General features: G+C 43.9%; 1 protein-coding gene across 2 annotated transcripts in view; it reads left to right on the top strand.

Annotated features, from left to right (window-relative positions):
• Window positions 1-18,378, top strand: part of ELMO1 (engulfment and cell motility 1) — a 222,404-nt gene that overhangs the window by 63,838 nt on the left and 140,188 nt on the right. For both annotated transcript variants that reach the window (XM_057431309.1, XM_057431311.1), the window contains 2 exons: window positions 359-490; window positions 11,561-11,665. In XM_057431309.1, the coding sequence (XP_057287292.1) occupies window positions 359-490; window positions 11,561-11,665 (237 nt within the window). The remainder of the gene's footprint in view (window positions 1-358; window positions 491-11,560; window positions 11,666-18,378) is intronic.

Raw genomic sequence — 18,378 nt, 5'->3', positions numbered from 1 at the left:
TGCCGAGAGCTGAGCCATTTCAGTTTTAGACAGCAAAGTGCTGAAGTACCAGCCGAATCTGGGACGTGTGTGATCTCTTGGCTCCTGTAGTTTCATGCCTGTGGTTAAAATGAAGTGTGCAGTCCAGTTTCTGGAAGTCAGCACTTGAGCATCTGCATGTGAACCCCACCAAATGTGAGGACTTTGCAAAATGGGAACCACAAAGTTATTTTGCTGACTGTCTCTGAGTATGAAGTAGGGAATTCAGGCAAAGAAAGGTTGGGCAGTGGAGGCGAAACAGTGTTCTGAAACAGCTTCTGTGATATTGGTTATTAAAGTGAGAGGTTTGAACCCATTTTTTAACCTTGTTTTATCACAGGCTCAGCGGGATATCATCTTTGAACTCCGACGAATCGCATTTGATGCAGAATCTGAGCCTAACAATAGCAGTGGCAGCATTGAGAAACGCAAATCCATGTATACTCGAGACTATAAAAAACTGGGATTTATTGTGAGTATTTCTGTGTGGTGGTGCACTGAAAGTGGGTGAGGGCATCCATTGTGCATCTTGTAACCAGTCACTTCTCTTACTCGCTCTTCTGGCTATTTCCTCCTGTAATGCTACAGAGTGTTTTGGTTGTCTAGAGATCAGTGATGGTGCCGATAGGGTTGAGTGTTTATGCCTATGAATCACAGGGAACACCAGCAAGGCAGGTAACATGGTGGGAATCTGTACAGACCACACAGCCAGGGTGAAGAGGAAGGTGAAATATTCTATAAACAGCTAGGAGAAGTCTGAAAGAACACTGAATCCTGTGTTCAGCTCCGGGCCTCTCACTGCAAGAGAGACAGTGTGGTAATGGAGAACAGCAGAGCTGGTGCAGGGCCTGGAGCACAAGTGTGATGGGGAAGGGCTGAGGGACCTGGGGGGTTTAGTCTGGAGAAGAGAAGGCTCAGGGGGGACCTGATGTCTCCCTACAAGTGGCTGACAGGAGGATGGAGCCAGGAGGGGCTGGGCTCTGCTCCCAAGGAACAAGGGATGGGACAAGAGGAAACGGCCTCAAGCTGCACCAGGGCAGGTTTAGATGGAGCTGAGGAGCAATTCCTGCCCCAGAGGGTGCTCAGGCATTGGAACAGGCTGCCCAGGGCAGGGCTGCAGTCACCATCCCTGGAGGTGTGTAGGTGTGATGCTTAGGGATGGGATTTAGTGGTGGTGTGGCAGTACTGTGTTATCAGTTGGCCTTTTGATGAACTTAAAGGTCTTTTCCAACCTCAGTGATTCTGTGATTCTAATTGGAAGAAATAATTAGCTGTGGTTGAAGCACGTGGTTTTTCATGGCGTTCCATAACCCTTGATTTGCTGTGTTTATATGGCTTGATACTATTTGGAGTACCTCATCTTAAGAGAAAGCTACTCACTAGTTTGTAGTAGTTCACAGCAGAGGGCACTAGCATCATACCAGATGCAGGCTGTTCACAAGAGTTCAAGAGCTCACTTGCATGGGTACAGTCATTTCAGCCTTAGAAATAGTAGAAAGAGCTGTTCTGCACTGTGAATTTCCATTTCTCAGTTGAATGCCAGAAGATATTTGATGCTTAGGCTAGATGAAACCACTTGGGCAATAAAAATTTACTTAATTTGCCTTACAGTTTGTTATACAATGTGCTGTAAATAGTTTCTTTTCTGTCTGGCAGTTACTGGTCAGATATGTTTTCCCTCTGAAGTAATAGTTTGTTCCTGTGTTTGAATGTTTTCAGGCTCCTATGGGCTCTGTGACAGGGATGCTTTCTTGCAGTCTGGATTTCTTTAGTTTTCTGTGGGGCTTTCTTTGTTCTCCAGTCTCTGCAGATCTGGAAAAGGTGAGGTTTAGTCGATGTCCAATGAGAAGAACTTAGGTTTGACTCCCAGCTCAGGCCGTGCTCTGCAGATGTGAGCAGCAGCAGCAAAGCATCAATCTGTTTCCAAACCCAAGGCAGAAATACAGAAATCCCAAACCTCGCTCTCGCACCCATCCTGTGCTTGGTGCTGTTAGGGCCCAGAGGTGTGTGACCTACTGCATTCTTTCCCATAACCATAGCTTCGTTGGTTTAAGTTACTGTTTGCCACACATTAGAGCAAGCTGCTCTAGTGGAAGGGGTCCCTGCCCATGGTAGGGGTTGGAGCTGGGTGAGCTTTAAGGTCCCTTCAACCCAAACCAGTCTGGGATTTTGTGACTCCATAGCTTCTCAGCTGGGTGCAATCATCAGGCTGTTTTCTGCTGGTCCGGAGTGGTAACAGAAGGATGCAAGAGGATTACTGGTGGTTGGAGGCAGTAGGTTTAAAATGGCTGGGAGAAAACCTGAGAAACTTTATTCTGTTAACAAAACTGGAGCATTGTAAGCAGAAACACCTGGTGGGATGGTGTCTGTGTGCTGGAGGAGCTGCTCACTTTATGTAAAGCTGATGCTGTTGATCTGAGCTAATAACTGCGCAGGAGGAGGCACCTGGGTCAGATGCGCTGTTAGTGACCAGCACCACAGTGACCAGCAAATCCAGATGTTAAAGCTGCTGCTGTTGTTTACCGTGCAGCTGCATGTGATTTATCAGAATGGTTTGTCAGGAGCTGTGGGCATCTAATGGTTTGCTCATTGTTAACATGGATAAGCCAGCCTTTTACTGTTTACTGCTCAGCTCCTCTTAGCTTTAGTCCTTCCAGAGGAGAGCAGGTTTAAAAGCCCATCATAGAACTGTGTATGATTTCACTGTGTGGTTTGCTTGTTGGCTGCTTGTTTGCTTTGTGCATCCCAGTTACGAACTCGTGGGGGCAGGCCAGCTCCATGGGTTTGAGTGTAGTGGGGCTGAGTGGTTTGTTCCAAGTGTATCCTAGCAGAAGAGTTCTTGTACTGCTAATGGTTTTCTGACCCCCTTCTCTTAGAGGTGGATCTTGGACATCTTTCTGTGCCATTATGTACAATAATATACCCAACAGTGATCAGACAAAGCGACATCTCTCTTCTTTTGTAATGTGGGCTTCATCTGTTTCAAGGCTTGATGGCTATAGCTGATTCCACACGGCCCCTTGTTTGATATTGAAGTGATGGTAGTTTTGTGAAACAGTGTAAATTCAATTTATTGTTAATTACTGAGAATAGGGTTGTTCGGGGTTTTTTTTAAGCCTGTGCCGTTTTCCATCACGTGCATGCAACCAGATATGTATGCATGTTACTTAAATGTGCATATCACTCTGTTCCCTCTCCTCTCCTTCCTCATGGGTTTCTTTGCCTGTTGCAAGATTTAAAGGACTGTAAATAGCATAACGTACAAAGTATTGGTATTTCTTCAGCTACAAAGGACTGCAGACATTCTCTGCATGTGCTTTCATTAACTAAAGCCTATGAATGAATGAAAAGACAAGGGGAAGAAGGTGACTCATTTGTGAATACTGAATTATTTCCCCAAATTAAAAGCCCCTTCATACCTGAATTGTGCATACGTTGACTGATGTCGTCAGCCTGCTACACAGCCCCTGCCCGAGTGGCAATGCGATGTGTTCTTGTAAAAATGCCTTAAATCTTCCTGCATTCTGGTGCAGCTCTATCCTCTGTTTGATGTCTGTCTGGAGGAAACTGGAGGCAGAGCAGAACAGTGCCCAGGCAAGCAAAGCATCTGCATTTTGGGGAGCACAGTTCTAGTTCTAAGAGCCTCACATCCCTGTAGAGGGAGGCAAAGAAGAGTCAAAGTCAAGTGAACTGAAATTCCCCAGTGATGGATCCCATGGGTTTTTGTCTCTTTATCACCTCTCTACTAAGGGCAGATGAGGTATGTTACAGGATGAGCAGCATGGCTCTTAAGGGTGCTGCGATGTCCCAGCTACGACAGTCATCATTATTAATGAAGTTCCAAGGGAAGTATAATTCACTGCACAAATGGAGTGCCAGTCTTGCTCTGTGGGTGTGCCATGCAAGCTATAGGATGTAAGTATGAAATCCTTTACTGGAGCTGATAGTGCTTACAGCAGGAAGGAGTTTCACTCAATTCTTTTGAGTGGAGATGGATGACAGAGGCAACTGCAGCCATTAAGTGGGCTGCTTCCTGTGTGGGTTCTCTACAGAGACACATCCTCAGGAAAACTCTAATGATTATTTTTGCCTTGCTTTTACTCGATTGCTTATAATTTAAGTAATTTGTCTTTAAAAGAAACCACGGCTGAAAGGTGTTTTAATTAATGCACCTTCATTACAGTGGCAAGTGTTATGTCACGAAGGTTAAGTTTGGGTAAAACTGCCTGAAGTGTAACTAAAGCAATCAAAACGACGCTGTCCTAGTAGTCTTATGCTTAGAAGACTGATTCAAGCAGATCTTGTTTTCAGACCTTTCATTTTCCTTGTTAACTGTTTGGTATCACTTTCCTTTGTACAAAATGCCTGTTGAACAGCTCTGGAGTTCTCCGTAGTAAGTGGTCTTTGAACCGTTGCTCTTTGTGAGGACTGTTAATGTTTGTATGCCAGTATACCAGCTGTGCCAGCCATTATGCTTAAATAAAGAGTGCAAGTCACAGTGTACCGTACTCAACAGACTCAAAAAGAGGCTTTTCATGCCAAAATGTGACTTAGGAGCAGCTGTGATAGGATTCACAGAGGTAAAATGACTCAGGTAGGTTTTGATTCTGCTGCGTCTGACTTCCACCTCCTTGTGAGCGTTTAACCTGTGTTTATTTAGGAGGCGCAGGTTTAGATGGATTAATGGTTTTGGCTTGCTGCTCCTGCTGGCACTGTTCACGCTGTTTGCTCATGGCTGTCTCCTTGCTAGCTTGAGAATGATCCTGCTGGGCAGGATGGGCATTTGTGCCTTAGATCTTACCTGTGTAGAAGAGGCAGACTGCATTAGCGATGCTGGTGAAATGAAACCAGCTGATTGCCTGACATGTTCCAAGCTCACAAAGAGGCTTATATTTTTGCCACCGTTTAAGCTGGGGAGAGATGCCAGTTTCCTGGTGTACTTCTTTACTGCTGCAGTTCAAGCAGTGCAGAAATGGCTCACTGGCCAGGACGTGGGTGTTAGGCTTCCATTAGGAGTTTGGAAGAGCTGGAGCTGTTTGGAAAGCTGTAGCCCTTGGTTGCTCTCCAGCTGCTCTGGCTGGAGGGGTACCTGCCTCACACCCTCGTAGTTGAGCCTCTAGAAAGTCTCGTGGTATGGTCCTTAATTCCCTGCAGTACAAACCATCTGGATTAGCTCCCACCTTGTCCAGCATCAGTTTCATCTAAAGTGGACTGACTCTTCATTAGGGACTGTAGCGATAGGACAAGGGGTGATGGGTTCAAACTGAAACAGGGGAAGTTCAGGTTAGATCTGAGGAAGAAGTTCTTTAATGTGAGGGTGGTGAGGCACAGGAATGGGTTGCCCAAAGAAGCTGTGAATGCTCCATCCCTGGCAATGTTCAAGGCCAGGTTGGATGAGGCCTTGGGTGACCTGGGTTAGTGTGAGGTGTTCCTGCCCATGGCAGGGGGTTGGAACTGGATGATCTTGAGGTCCTTTCCAACCCAAACCATTTTTATTCTCTGACTTTGACTGAAAGTGTGGGACAGGAAACTTGGCAGGGCCTGCTGAGGTGGCTGCTAAATGACCTGGTAATGTCAAGTGTGGAGTAGTCATCAACTAGTGTGGCTTTTAGTTTCTTGACCCAGTCGAGGTAGGTCTGTGAGTGGATGGTTGACCTCTCATTTAGTTGTTCTGTGGTGTTCTGTAAACTTAGTGGATACTGGGAGATAGCTGGTGGTAATTCACCATGCTGAAAACGTGTAATTGAAATTACCATGTTCCACTGATTCATTTCAGATATTCCCCAGAGGGTACGTGATCTGTTACTGCGTGGTAACTTCACGTGCCCAGAAAGAATTACTTCAGTAATAAGGAGGCAGCAATCTGTGAAGTGCTGAACATGTATCCAGCTGTAAAGTCTGTGCTTGGTAACTAAAATAAAACCTGACAGGTAATTCATAGTTTTCATGTATTTGATAGGATGTGATTGCTCGAAGTTATAGCACTCATGTTAGATTCTTCTAGGCTTTCAAACTGCTGGCAGTCTGTAGGGCTTAAGATCATTGAATCCAAAGCATTAGTTCCCTGTAACTGTAAAGCTGTCATATAGGTGTGTGTAAAATACAGAGAATTATGCAAGAGCATTTTGTCTTGCTTTACAAAACAGAATTTATGTAATAATTTATTCATGGCTGAAAATATGTCGTGCTTGTCTTTTGACATGCGCTGTTAGGATTTACCTGATGAGTTCAGCTGATTTAGTCAGATTTTTGCAGTTCTGGCCATCATAGCATCCATTCCATGAGGAAACAATTCATCCCTGTGAGGGTGCTGAGGCACTGGCACAGGGTGCCCAGAGAAGCTGTGGCTGCCCCATCCCTGGCAGTGTTCAAGGCCAGGTTGGACCAGGGGCTTGGAACAACCTGCTCTAGTGGAAGGGGTCCCTGCCCGTGGCAAGGGGTTGGAGCTGGATGAGCTTTAGGGTCCCTTCCAGCACAAACCAGTCTGGAATTCAGTGATTCATGACTGGGACAGATTCCTGGTGGTGGCTTATATAGATAGACCTCTTTGGTGCTTTATGTTAGATTTACACAGTAGCTCAGTGAATTAAGGGAATACAGTCATCAAATCATGATTTTTTTTTTAATCTTTATAAGGAAAATTATGTGCAGACTGTTCATAGGATTTATTTGCTATTGCAAAGGTCAGTTTTATGTTGGTGAGGTCAAACTTGATCCAGAAATGCTGTTGCTTAACATGTTATGTAGGTTGGAGTGGATTTTATTATTGGAGAATAACATTTGCAGTCTACTAATGTGTATTGCTGAACTGTCATAGAAAAATAATTAGCCAGGTAGAAGTGCTTAATATTAAATGCTAATATTTAGAAATTAGATGTTAATAGGTAGAATTTAATAAAGAAATAAATTAACCGGGCAGAAATGCTTAATATTAAATATTTGCTGAAACACAAAGGTGGAAGAAGCAGCAGTGTTTGTTTGAAGGAAAACCTGCTGTTGTTGTATGCAAACATAATTGGTGAGTTTTGATGCAAACTGCATCCAGGAGAACTATCCTGCAGTTATTTGTATGTGCTGGGGTAGTGGGGATGTGATTTAAATGATTTGCACTGAAAGTATCTGAAAAGGCTTTCTGCGTATTCTTTCAGAGATAGAGCAGTTGCAGCCGTATATTTGATATACCGGGTATATTTGATATATTGGATACTTCTGACTCGAGGTACACCGTGGTTTTATAATTGTTACTTTATTTAAATCCAGGGATCCTCCAGATCCATTTTCATTCTATTCAGTTTGTTGGTTCTTGCTTTCTCATGTCCCTGCTCATTGCTGGGGGGGTTGAACTAGGATGATCTTCGAAGGTCCCTTCCAACCCAAACTATTCTATGATAGTTTGAATTTTCATGTAAATTTTTTTAATTTAATTTAAAATACTTACTTTTCATTATTCATTTCATTGAATACAGAGAGGTTGAAAATTCCCAAGTCACTGTTCTATCTGTCTCGTTAAAGCAGACAGTCGAAGCTGTGTGCATCATCATCTCTTTGAATGCGGAGCTGTGAAATAAAAAGACAAAATTACTTCCTCGTTAAGAGCTGGAGCTGATCACCTCTTCCCAACTGCTTGTGGGGGTTTTGGTTGTTTTTTTGATGTAGCATTTTCTCATATTTGTAACTCTTGTGTAAATGAACAGATGGGAACATTTTGCCTGTAGAACTTCAGGATTATTTAGGGAAGGGGTAAATGGTAGGGTTGTGTGCTAGTTGATAGTTCTAATGTAAGTTTATCACTTCGTCATTCACTGTGAATATCACTGTGACCAGTTTTGGGAGGGTTCATTTTAGATCGACACCTCTTCAATTGGACTTTTCCTTTTCAGATGTTCTGACGTTCCTCCGTCATCAGTTCTTTTACTCCCTGGGAGCTTCTGTAGTGTTTTTGTCATACAGACGTACAGAAGTGAGGCATACAGAATAACATTTCACCTACGCTGCTTTGGGGTTGGAAAAACAGAAGTTTGCTCTTCTATGGAGAGTAGCTATTACCAGGTCTAGCACTTACTGCAAGCTGCTTTCAGGACAAACTGGCATGACTTGTCGACTGATTTACACAGCTGCACGTAGCACTGATGCAAAATCTGTGAGAAGTTATCAATATCCGTCGAGACAGAAATAAATCTGTACTGTAATAGGCTAGGGATGCAGGGAATTTCATGGTTTCTGTGCTTCGGCGTATTCGCATGTTGTTAGGCATAGTGTAAGGAACGGGTGTTGCTTATTCCATCAGCAGCTATCTACAGACAGTACACCATTACTGTGATTGGGCATCTCCGTGTGAGGACACATTCTATACATCCTTCAGAGACTGCCCCGGAAGCCAGAATTAAGACAGTGGAGCCATTCAGGACAGAGAAGAGAGCTTTACACAGCTAGGACTGCAGGAGAATGCCAGGTTGCCAGAATGTAATTACTGCACTGGAATTAATCCAGAGTAATGCTGTGCAACACGCCACGTGATTTATTTACTTACTCTGTTTTAAATGGCATAAACGGACGTGGTTTGGGGTTTACATCTTACCCAAAAGAGTGACTTTTCATTCCCGCAGTACCCTACTAAGCTGGCTAACAAATTCTTGATGGGCTTGGTAACGTTAACATGTACGGTATAAAAGCATAAGCTATAAAATACCACTCAGACAGTGAAGCTGAGAGATGCATAGATGTTAGCCTGGTGTACAAAAGAAAACTCACCCAAAATTATCTCAAAATTTGAAGGTAACCAATCTGTTCCGTTTGTATTTCTTACTCTTGGTTTTTTATAAAGAGCAGAATGCAATAGGCTTTATACCAAACAGATGCAACTATTCTGCCTGAGGCGTTGTGTTCCGTGTATTTAATAAATGATGTTGTAGGTGAGGGCGTTTGCGTACTTCTGAATTATTCACTGTGGCATTTTAGATAATTTAGCTTTGTATCTCACTTCTCAACCTACTCTCAAGAAGTTAATATTTCAACCACAAACATTCAGCCTGTTAAGAAAAGGATGATTTTAGGGGGAGGGAGGAAGAAGGAAGGGATCAAAGAAGTTGGGGTTCTTTCTGAATGTGAAGAATAATTGAAGATATGTATTGCTTCACACATGCCAGAGCTGTCTTGTGGATCCTCGGCTATTACCAGCTGGCCTGTCTCCAGGTAACTGACTTAACACAGATGCAGATCATGCTCTGGTTATCCTGGGATCCAAAGTCACAGAAGCATTTGAAATGAACAGCTGAAAATAGCTGGTTTGATAGGCTTGACTTACTAAAAAAGTAGGTAGTGATGGAGAGGTGGCTTTTCTGGTTGAACACAGTACTAGTAGTGATGGTATGAGACAGGATGAGTCATCCTTAATAAATGTAGTGAGATTTCTTTTGCCCTCACTGGTTTTGGTCACTGTTCTGTACAACCTGAGATGTAGAATGGGATGAAGGAAAGAACTGTTCAAGCAACAGTAGGTGTCTTTTTATTTCGGTGTCCTGCTACTAGTGAAGTGAGTGCTAGTGTTTTAATAGCTGGAGAAAGGTAGATGGGTCTCGATACTCTTATCTGCTTGCCAGGTGTTTATCCAAGTATAGTGTGCCTGTGCTAAAGCACGGGGGTGAAGAGAGGAGGTGCAGCCCTGTGCTGAAGGTGTGCTTACGAAAGGTGTAAAACTGGTTCCTTGTTGACAGCTTTCCGCTGCTCTTTCTGGAATGCAGAAGCTCGTGGGAAGGGAAGTTTTCTCTTCCCAGAAGCTGAGGTCTGTTGGTCTTGTGCGTGTCGCAGCCTTGATCTGATTTTAAATGTTCTGACTGGTGAACGTATCGCACGTGGAAGATGGAAGGTTGAGTTGGGGAGATAGCTTCAGAGGGCTTTTGTTCATCATTCAGGTGAATATTGGAATCTTCATTTAAATGTCTTTTAAAAAGGAGGTTTTGGAAAACACAACTCGGTAAGCCTGTTGTTTTCCCACCCTGCTGATACATCTACTGCCTAGCTATTTCCCTATCAATTCCAGGATTCCGGATATCCTCTTGATTCCCTACTGCAAAATGATAAGCCTGTGATTGTTTTGCTGATGCAGCTGCTCTCCCAAGCTGGAGATGTAAAACAAACAGGTTGTGCATGCCTTTTCAGCCCCAAACCTTTGTCTCCCTCATAAAGTTGCAGCAGCTTTAATGGATAATTTTAGCTTTCAGATATTTCTAATCTTCCTTGTGACTGTGAATTATTGCCTGGCTAAACCCAGCCGGTCAGACACCTAAAGGCAAGGCAGGCAAGAGAATGAAGTCTCAGATTTCTACAGTGTTATGGCCCGAGAGATTCATCGGGAGGACAAAGTAGTAAAGCCCTTGCTTTTGTCAATGAGGTGGGTGGATCTGATCCTGACCACACGGCAGAAGCTGTGTGGTAGTTCTGAGGTAGACTGATGGTAGAAGAAATCTGTGCTGATCCATACCAGGCAATTTTCTGATAGTAAATACACTTTAAAGTCTCTGTCAGCTGGGGCCTGTGGAAGGGAAACGCCATCGTAAAGCAGGAAGGGAAATCTCCCTGTGTGAGGATGATGAGTGGAGCTGGAGACGTTGCAAAGGTGGTACTGATAAAAGAGCACAGCCGGCGATAGGCGTTTTTTTGATGGAGACACATTCCACTAAGGACAGAGCCTTTGTTTCTCTGAGCAGCTTCAAGAGAAGCTTCTGCGGTGCTCTCAAGCCTGTCTGTAGCCGGTCAGATGTTCGTATCCCAACCATGAACTGTGTGGAACTTACTCAAAGGTACATTTAATTCCATCCAGTCTAAAGATGGACTGGGTTGATGGATATTGTGAGCGAATGTAGTTTTTGATGCAGTGTGTGGAACCGAACATTTGGAAGTGGTAGGTGTGTGTGGAGGCTGCCGAGTTTTGGTTATAGTTGGTCTGTTCATTCATTACTTCCATAGTTGAGATTCATAGATTCAAGAATGTAACCAAAAATTTACCTGAATTCCGCAGGAGAATGTGTTTAATTTCATACACTTTTGTCTGAGGCCCTGTGTGTTCAGGAGTACACAAGTTCCAGTAGACTTAATACAGCTTTGGAATCTAGTAGCTTTTTCTCCTTATTGTGGTTTATTAGAAATCAATCCAGAACAGTTGTATAAAGAGGTGGTTTGGTGGCTGTTTGTGTATAGATCTGCATTTTCATGTCAACAGTGCTTTTAGTACGTAGTACACCTGAGGCGTGGCTCTGCCATGAAAGATGTGGGAGATCCATGCTTCTAACACATCAACCTTTGGGAAGCTCCATTCTGTAGCCACAGAAGTGAATGACTGACTTGCTAACCTCATAGTGTTTGCATTTGGCTTTTAACTTTAAAGACATGGACTGTTTTCTTGTTAAGAGTTTTCTGCTCAGTAAAAAGAGCTCTGTTGCTGGACTGTCTGATGCAGCAGCTACCTGTTACATGGTGTGCATCACTGGGGAGCTGATAGCTCTTCTGCAGATGCTAACTGAGTCAACTTGTTATCTCTTTACAGAATCATGTAAACCCTGCAATGGATTTTACACAGACCCCTCCAGGAATGCTGGCCCTCGACAACATGTTGTACTTTGCTAAACACCACCAGGATGCTTATATACGGGTAAGGCTCCTTCTCATCTTTGAGGTCTGTGCAGTTGCCTGTTTGGAGTGGTTATGTCCTGTTTGCAGTTGACTTTGAAGAGGAGGTTCAGAATTCTGATGTCATTAACAAAAGCTCTAGGAAGCCAAACCATGTAACACTAAAGCACGGTGTAAGTCTGTAGAAGATCGGGGAGAAAGCTGTACAGCTGCCTGGTCTATCACTGCCAAGTCAAACATTACAGATGCTACTTTTCCCCAGTATAACTTTTTGCTTAGACCTACAAAGAGAAGGGAGGTGAACTTTGTCAGATGCGTGATGGGTGTCCATAAGCTCAGAAATGAGTGATTGTGCCCAGTTCTCTGCCCTGCTCTAAGTCTACCAAAATCTTATCAGGGTTTTCTGTGGACATGAGGTTTTGATGAGCAAATGCTTTGGAGAATGACTGAGTTGGCAGTGTCCTGAGAGTTAGGATGAGCACTGTAAAACTGTAGTGAGGAAATGCTTGGAGAAAAAATAGGTAAGAAGCATCACGATTCATTTGTACAACCTGTTCCTGCCCCCTGACCGCTCCGCTTCAACTACCCTGGAAATAGCAAATGTGGGAAGTTATGTATTGCATCCTCACAGGAAGAGGTGTACAGCTGAGTAATACCTGCCTCTGAATGGAACCTTTCCTGACCTTTATAGGAATCAGATGTTTGCCAAGCAGAAAGCTGGTGAACACAGATGGGATAGTCTAGAAGGTCAGTGTTTTGAGATAGTAGGGGTGGTTTCCAGTCATTTCTACTAAAAAGTGAAGAGTGACCTTTTAATACTCATTATCAACTAGTTTGTGGTGTCAGAGCTCAGACAGGCCTGCTGATGTCCAGGCCAGCTTGATACGAGGACATGACAGGAGGCCACAAGATCTGCTCTTTAAATATATCTTTCTCCTCAGTCTCAATCTGGCAATAAGTGTTAAAAGAAACTGTGGCAGCATGCAGTGCAGCAGTATTTCTCAGCCCCTGTAAATCCCTGAAGTTGAGGGCTGTTTCACTCATTGGCTAAACTATGCCAAATTGTGGGTTTGTGTCTACGAAGAGAATTGGTTGTTGTTTCTCATTAAAATCTGGTAAGATCTGGCCCGTGCTACTTCATAGGCTTCCTTGGAAAATGCTGACATTGGAGAATATACTTAGCAGGGGCAGCCAGTGCTCCCAGAAGAGACAGGCGTGTTTTCTGGAAGTTGGAAAGGGCTGAAAGACGCCTGAAAAAGCAGAGCTGTTGAAGCAGAGCCTTCACTGACATCTCTCCAGTCTTCTTATTGTTTGTTTTCATGCCACAAATGCTGTCTTAAAAATTGGGGTCAGTGTAGCATGTAATTAGGCCCTCTTTAGAAGGGACTTTGCTGCTGGCTCTGCTCTCTTTCTGTAATGAAGGATTTTTGCTGCTTCGTTACCGAGATTTTCTGTTGTTGTTTCGAGACGCCTGCTTTTGTTCTTGTACAGTTCTTGCGTGCCTGAGAAAGAATACATGGGCACTGGAGTTGCCACGCGGAAGCATGCTCAGATTAAACTGCTTGCCCCAAGCTGTTCTGGGAACTGTTAACACGCTTCGGGAATGTGTTAGCCCACCCGTCTTTCCTAAGTAGTTCTGAGTAATTCCTACACAAGCTTTGCTGGCATGGTAGCTCACGGATCTGTGGTGGTCCACCTCGTCATGTTGGCGGCATGCTGAACACCTCGGAGATGAATGGTGCTGTGCAACTCCTGCAGCATTGCTAGTCTTTGATCGCAAAAGACACCCGATTTTTCCCTTGTAATCTCCTTGGTTTACCAGCTGGGGTACAGTAGTTTCCTGGGAGTCCTAGTATGCCTGCTTCCTTCTCATTCGAGTTCCTTATTTCACAGCCAACATCACCCCTTTTCTTCATGGCCATTGGCTCCCAAAGCCCCCACAACACCAGCTTGCTCTGCTTGCACAGCCTGTTGACCTTGCTTGTTTTGTCAGATGCATTTCTACTCTTAGATCCTAACAAAAATTCTCTTTGTGGCCCAGGTTAAGTTTCCACAAGAAATTATCTGTACAAACAATACTTGCATACTGAAAAACTTGTTTGGCAGGAGCTCTTTTCTGTCCTTCCATTCTTGATGCTAGGAAATATTGTGGTTCTAAGAGGAGAGCTTATTTCAGCTTGGCCCTCTGCAGTGCAGTTGATTGTTGTACCCTGGGATAACGTCTGCGCCGTGCAGCAGTTAAAAATTGAGACTGGAAACCAGAGGTGGTTTGAAACAAACTTGGGAAATATGAAACTTCTCCTGACAGAATGTGGTATTTTAAGCCAAGTCACTATCAGGAGGTCGTGATGGTCTCCCTGAGTGCACTGGCAGTTTAATAGACAGCACAAATCACTGCAGCCTGACCTGTTGCTTCCTTAGCATGGCCCTTAGTCAAGTATCTTCTTGTGTGACTGAGAGAAATGGGTAAGGAGAAGTTAGAAGATAAGCATTAAATAATCTCTTCCCTTTTCATTCCTTGTTCTGCCTCTCATAAGTGATTCTACTTAGAAGTAATTTGCATAATAAATAATTAGGTGGGAAGGATGTCTGAAACTGAAGTGCCCTTCACTTGGAGGCCTCAAAGACCAGTCGCAAACCAAAGTACTTGTAGGAAGAGTAAATACAATGGCAGTGTGTTGAAGAATGCGGGTATGAGGGAGTGGAGCAGATGAGTAACTGCATCTTGAAAGCAGGAGGCATTGCAAGGTGAAAATGTGAGTGCTGCATGGGGAAACAAAAATAACCAAATTTCCTGCCTGTTTGATTCTTTCCTGCCTGCTTCTCATTTCTCTCATTCACCTTTTCCCTGTTGTTGCTGAAATTACAGTAATGCCTTCCTTCCTTGCTCTCTTCCTTCAGATCAGCACAGTTTATTTAGATGTTGGGTTGAGTTTGAATCTTGGCTTTTTGTTTACTGTACAATAGGACTGTAGCATCCCAAAGAAAGGTTGTGTAGAGGAAGGAAAGCAAATCCCTGTTCTCTTTGACGGTGTGGTGTCCTTAGCTGTCATTCTGAGTTCTGAACATGTTTCCTATTGAATTAGTTCTCTGTGGAGTTAGCTTTACTTTCTGTTCTTCATTAGCTGTCTGATGCTATCAGGGACATTGCATTTCTTTCATGTTCCACTTAAATAATCAATTGCTGTCATCAGAGGCTTTGCTTTTAAAGGTGACATAGTCCATGGAATGCATTGATGGAAGTCATGTGGAATCTCTGCATGAAATGTAAGAAATTTTCCACAGGAAATAATTGGCAGCTTCCCAAGCTCCATAATTACAGGACAGACAGAGTGTATAATTAAAGTTAGCAGTGAAGAAAATGATTGGAATAGAGCTTTGTGACAGATAACCTTTTTGGGTGCTTTGTTCTTATGGAGCAGACAAGTCGTGTGTTTCCCCTGCTTCGGTTTGCTCCTTTCCAAAACTGCTTCAGCTTCACCTTCTCCTAATTTTAGAACTAAAGTCAGAAGTTACCATTTAAACCAGACTTTGCTCAGTGCAGACATCTTGAGATCTTTCTTACTGGTAACTTGCAGCAGTGTGCCTTCGATGCTTCCCGCGGTGTAAAAAGGGTCTGAGGGAAAACCTTCCTGTGGAATCCCTTATGCCACCTCTGCTGTTGATATCCCTGTTTGTTGGTGCTTTGTCATCGATCTGTTTGGGCATTGATGGTGCAAGACTTTTCAGATCCATTTTCTTTTCGAGATACGATGGGGAGAGAGATTTAAATACATGAGACTGAAACATCTTGTTGCAGATGCGTTTGTAGGTGTGTTCATTTGTCTGATTTTGGTTTTTCTGTGCACACGCTTCAGTTTGCTGGTACCGATTCGAAATAATGATCTCATTTAATTTGCTATGAAGTGAAGGTGAAGGGTCCAAAATGGAGCACTCCTTCTGTTTGTAACCCAAAAAGAGGAATTTGGTACTTCTTGTCCTGTGTGCCGTGTCTGTTCCTGGGGTGCTTCTGTGGACACACTAGCCCTGCAGTTTCGATAGGTTGATCGCTGTATGTGCAGTCAGGGTTTGTTCAGGTGTTCTCGATAGCAGGCAGCAAAATCAAAGCTACTGCTCCAGTCGGGAGCAGACTGCCGTTCATCTGGGATCTTGCCTAAGTTTAAGAGTGTTTCCAGGCAAGAAAGAGCAGATGCTATTGGATAAACTGAATTGACAGCAACTACAACTTAGCTTCTAATAAACCACCGCTGAAACATTCCCTTACCTCACATTTTCCACGCAGGCATCCTAACGATAGTGCTAACATAACCTTCGTCTGGAGGGAGTGTGGGATTTTACTCGGAGGTTCTTGTTTTTCACAGTAAGCGAGCTGAGTCATGGAGAAGTCCTGTACGATATTGTCTCTGGTGGGGTCCACGTTTCTCTTTCTAATGAATTTGCTTTTGATGACTGTTGGTGGCTTGTCAATATTTTTCTCGGGCACTTATGAGTAGCCATATTCTAGCAGGTCTCACTGCTTCTTTGGGGTGAGGTTCTGGCTTGAGGAGACACATCCTGTGTTTCCTTGTTTTGTTTAAGCACAAGAGATCGGTGCTTCGGGCAGAAACTGCAAATAAACTTAGCAGCTCTCTAAACTTAGAGCATTGGCTCTCCACCCATTTGGATCCTGCCCAGCTGGCTACCCAGGTTCATGCCAAATTCTCTGCCATTTATTAGGTTAGTAGGTTCTTGATATGTGTAGGGAAAAAAATAAGCGTTCCTTGGAAAGAGGTGCTTTTACCGTAGCCTGTAATTCAAGTCCCTCATCTGTAGCAGAGAGGCATTATCCCTTCTCTGACTGATTTTATCTGCTTCGTACAAATGTTTGTTAGACGTTGAATGTGGAATTTTCTGTCTGTAATACTGTCACCAGGATAGGAAACCAGTGTTGAAGTCCACGCTGCACAGTTCGGCTTACTGATCCCTTGGTGTGTTTCATAAGGGGTCCAGTGCCATTACGTTCTTGTGAATGGTGGGTGCCATGTTTGGTGGCACGCTTCTACATTTTCCATTCTTGTATTTAAAGCAGATATTTGAAGTTATGAAAATGCTGCAGATCAAAACAACGTTTGGACTTTGGTCGCACCAAGGCTTATTTTGACTATGTGAAAACTGAACGTGGAGCTGGTTTAGGATCAGTAGTAGAAAATCCCCTTCCCCTTGCTTGTGCCTACCTGGAGCTGATTCACGCAGCTGCGATGCAGAGACACTTCCTGCCCAGCAGCTACTTCAGTTGTGGGGATTGAGGAGCCTCCTTCTCCTTTTGCTGCTCTGAGGAGTGGCAGTGGAGGAGCAGGTGCTGTTTGTGAGTGCCGGTGGTGCAGGCAAGGAGGTGGCTGGCATCCTGCAGAGCCCTCTCAGACTGTAATGGGTTGAGTCACAGGCTGTCTGCCTTAACCCATGCAGTCCTTGTACAGGAGGCTGCCTACGCATCCCTCCGCCAATTCACAAAGACTCCTCCTGCCTGCTCCTTCTAGCCTGATCACATAGGAGTAGTCTAGCATAATTTCAGTGTTTTCCGAGGTAAAACTGAGCTTGATTTCTGGCAGGCCGTTTTTCTTGCAGAAATGATAGGAAAAAGGATGTAATTTATTTCCCTTCTGCTAAAATTCAGGAGAAAAATGAGCTTTGTTACATGAGTCGTCCTGGTGCGTCTCTTGAAGGAATGCGGTTTTCTACACAAGACCTAATTGCCAGAGACTGGTGGTTCCCAGGCTGTTTAGTGTGGTCTTGTCTTCTTTTCTCTGCCAGTCTTTCCATTCTCTGTTCCTACCTTCCCCTCAGATATCGGTACCTAAAGGTGGCCTGTGAGAAATCTGGAGAGAGATCTTTGTTAGAAGCATTTTATGGCTGCAGTCAAACACCTTGGCAGTTTGAATGGACCCTCTTACCTACGTGTCATTACCTATATAATGACATAATCAGTTGCTTTTCTTTTCCCTGTTGTCCTGTATGACTGTGTCACTGTCTCCTGACTGTTTTGCCATAGTGGGTACTGTGCTTTCCTCCTGTTTACCCCCCAGGTGTTAATTCATAGTTGTGCACATCAGGACTTGGTGTCTGGTGCTTAACATTGTCCTGTAACTACAGGTCCTCAGCTCTTATCTCAAATCTCAGCTTAAATTTCAGTTCTAGTGCCTTCCTGAGGAAGGCAGATGTAGTTGTTGCTTGACTTTAGTTTTGCCGTGAGGAGTTTCTGTAATGTCTCAGGAATGTGAAGGAAGGCTGAGATAAGGAAGAGAGGAAGCATAGGAAATTGGGAATAAAGTAGTGAAGATAAAAAGGCAGCTTAGAGGGGGCAGTGCTGAGTGAAGGCTCTTGGAAGGACACTGGTGCTGAAGTTTGAAGCAAGTGACAAGCTGCCTTAGGAAGAAAGTAAAATTGATGAAGAGGATGAATGGAAATTGTCTACATTAGAATCCCTTATCCTTCTCAGGAAGCATATCCTTAGGATTTGCTTCCTAGAGTTATTTAAAGCATCTAAATGAAGGCAAAATGGTGAAGCCTACAGTATGTGATAAGGAGGCTTAGGAAAAGGAAAAGCAGTGTGAAGAAAATGAAGAGCATCCCTGCAATTCTGGGATATTAGAATGCTGCCTGACTTTGCATTTTGGGTCTAAGGCGGTTTTTACTGCCTTTACTAACTAGCACTCTGAACCTCTTGATAGGAACCTACAGCAGACTGCTAGAAAGCTT

This window comes from Pezoporus wallicus, unplaced genomic scaffold (assembly GCF_028554395.1).
Source record: "Pezoporus wallicus isolate ANWC-B61680 ecotype Strahan unplaced genomic scaffold, APGP_CSIRO_Pwel_v1 scaffold_11491, whole genome shotgun sequence".
NCBI classification, from domain to species: Eukaryota; Metazoa; Chordata; class Aves; order Psittaciformes; family Psittacidae; genus Pezoporus; species Pezoporus wallicus.
Note: the sequence above shows the minus strand (reverse complement) of the source record. Positions and strands in the feature narration are given on the sequence as shown.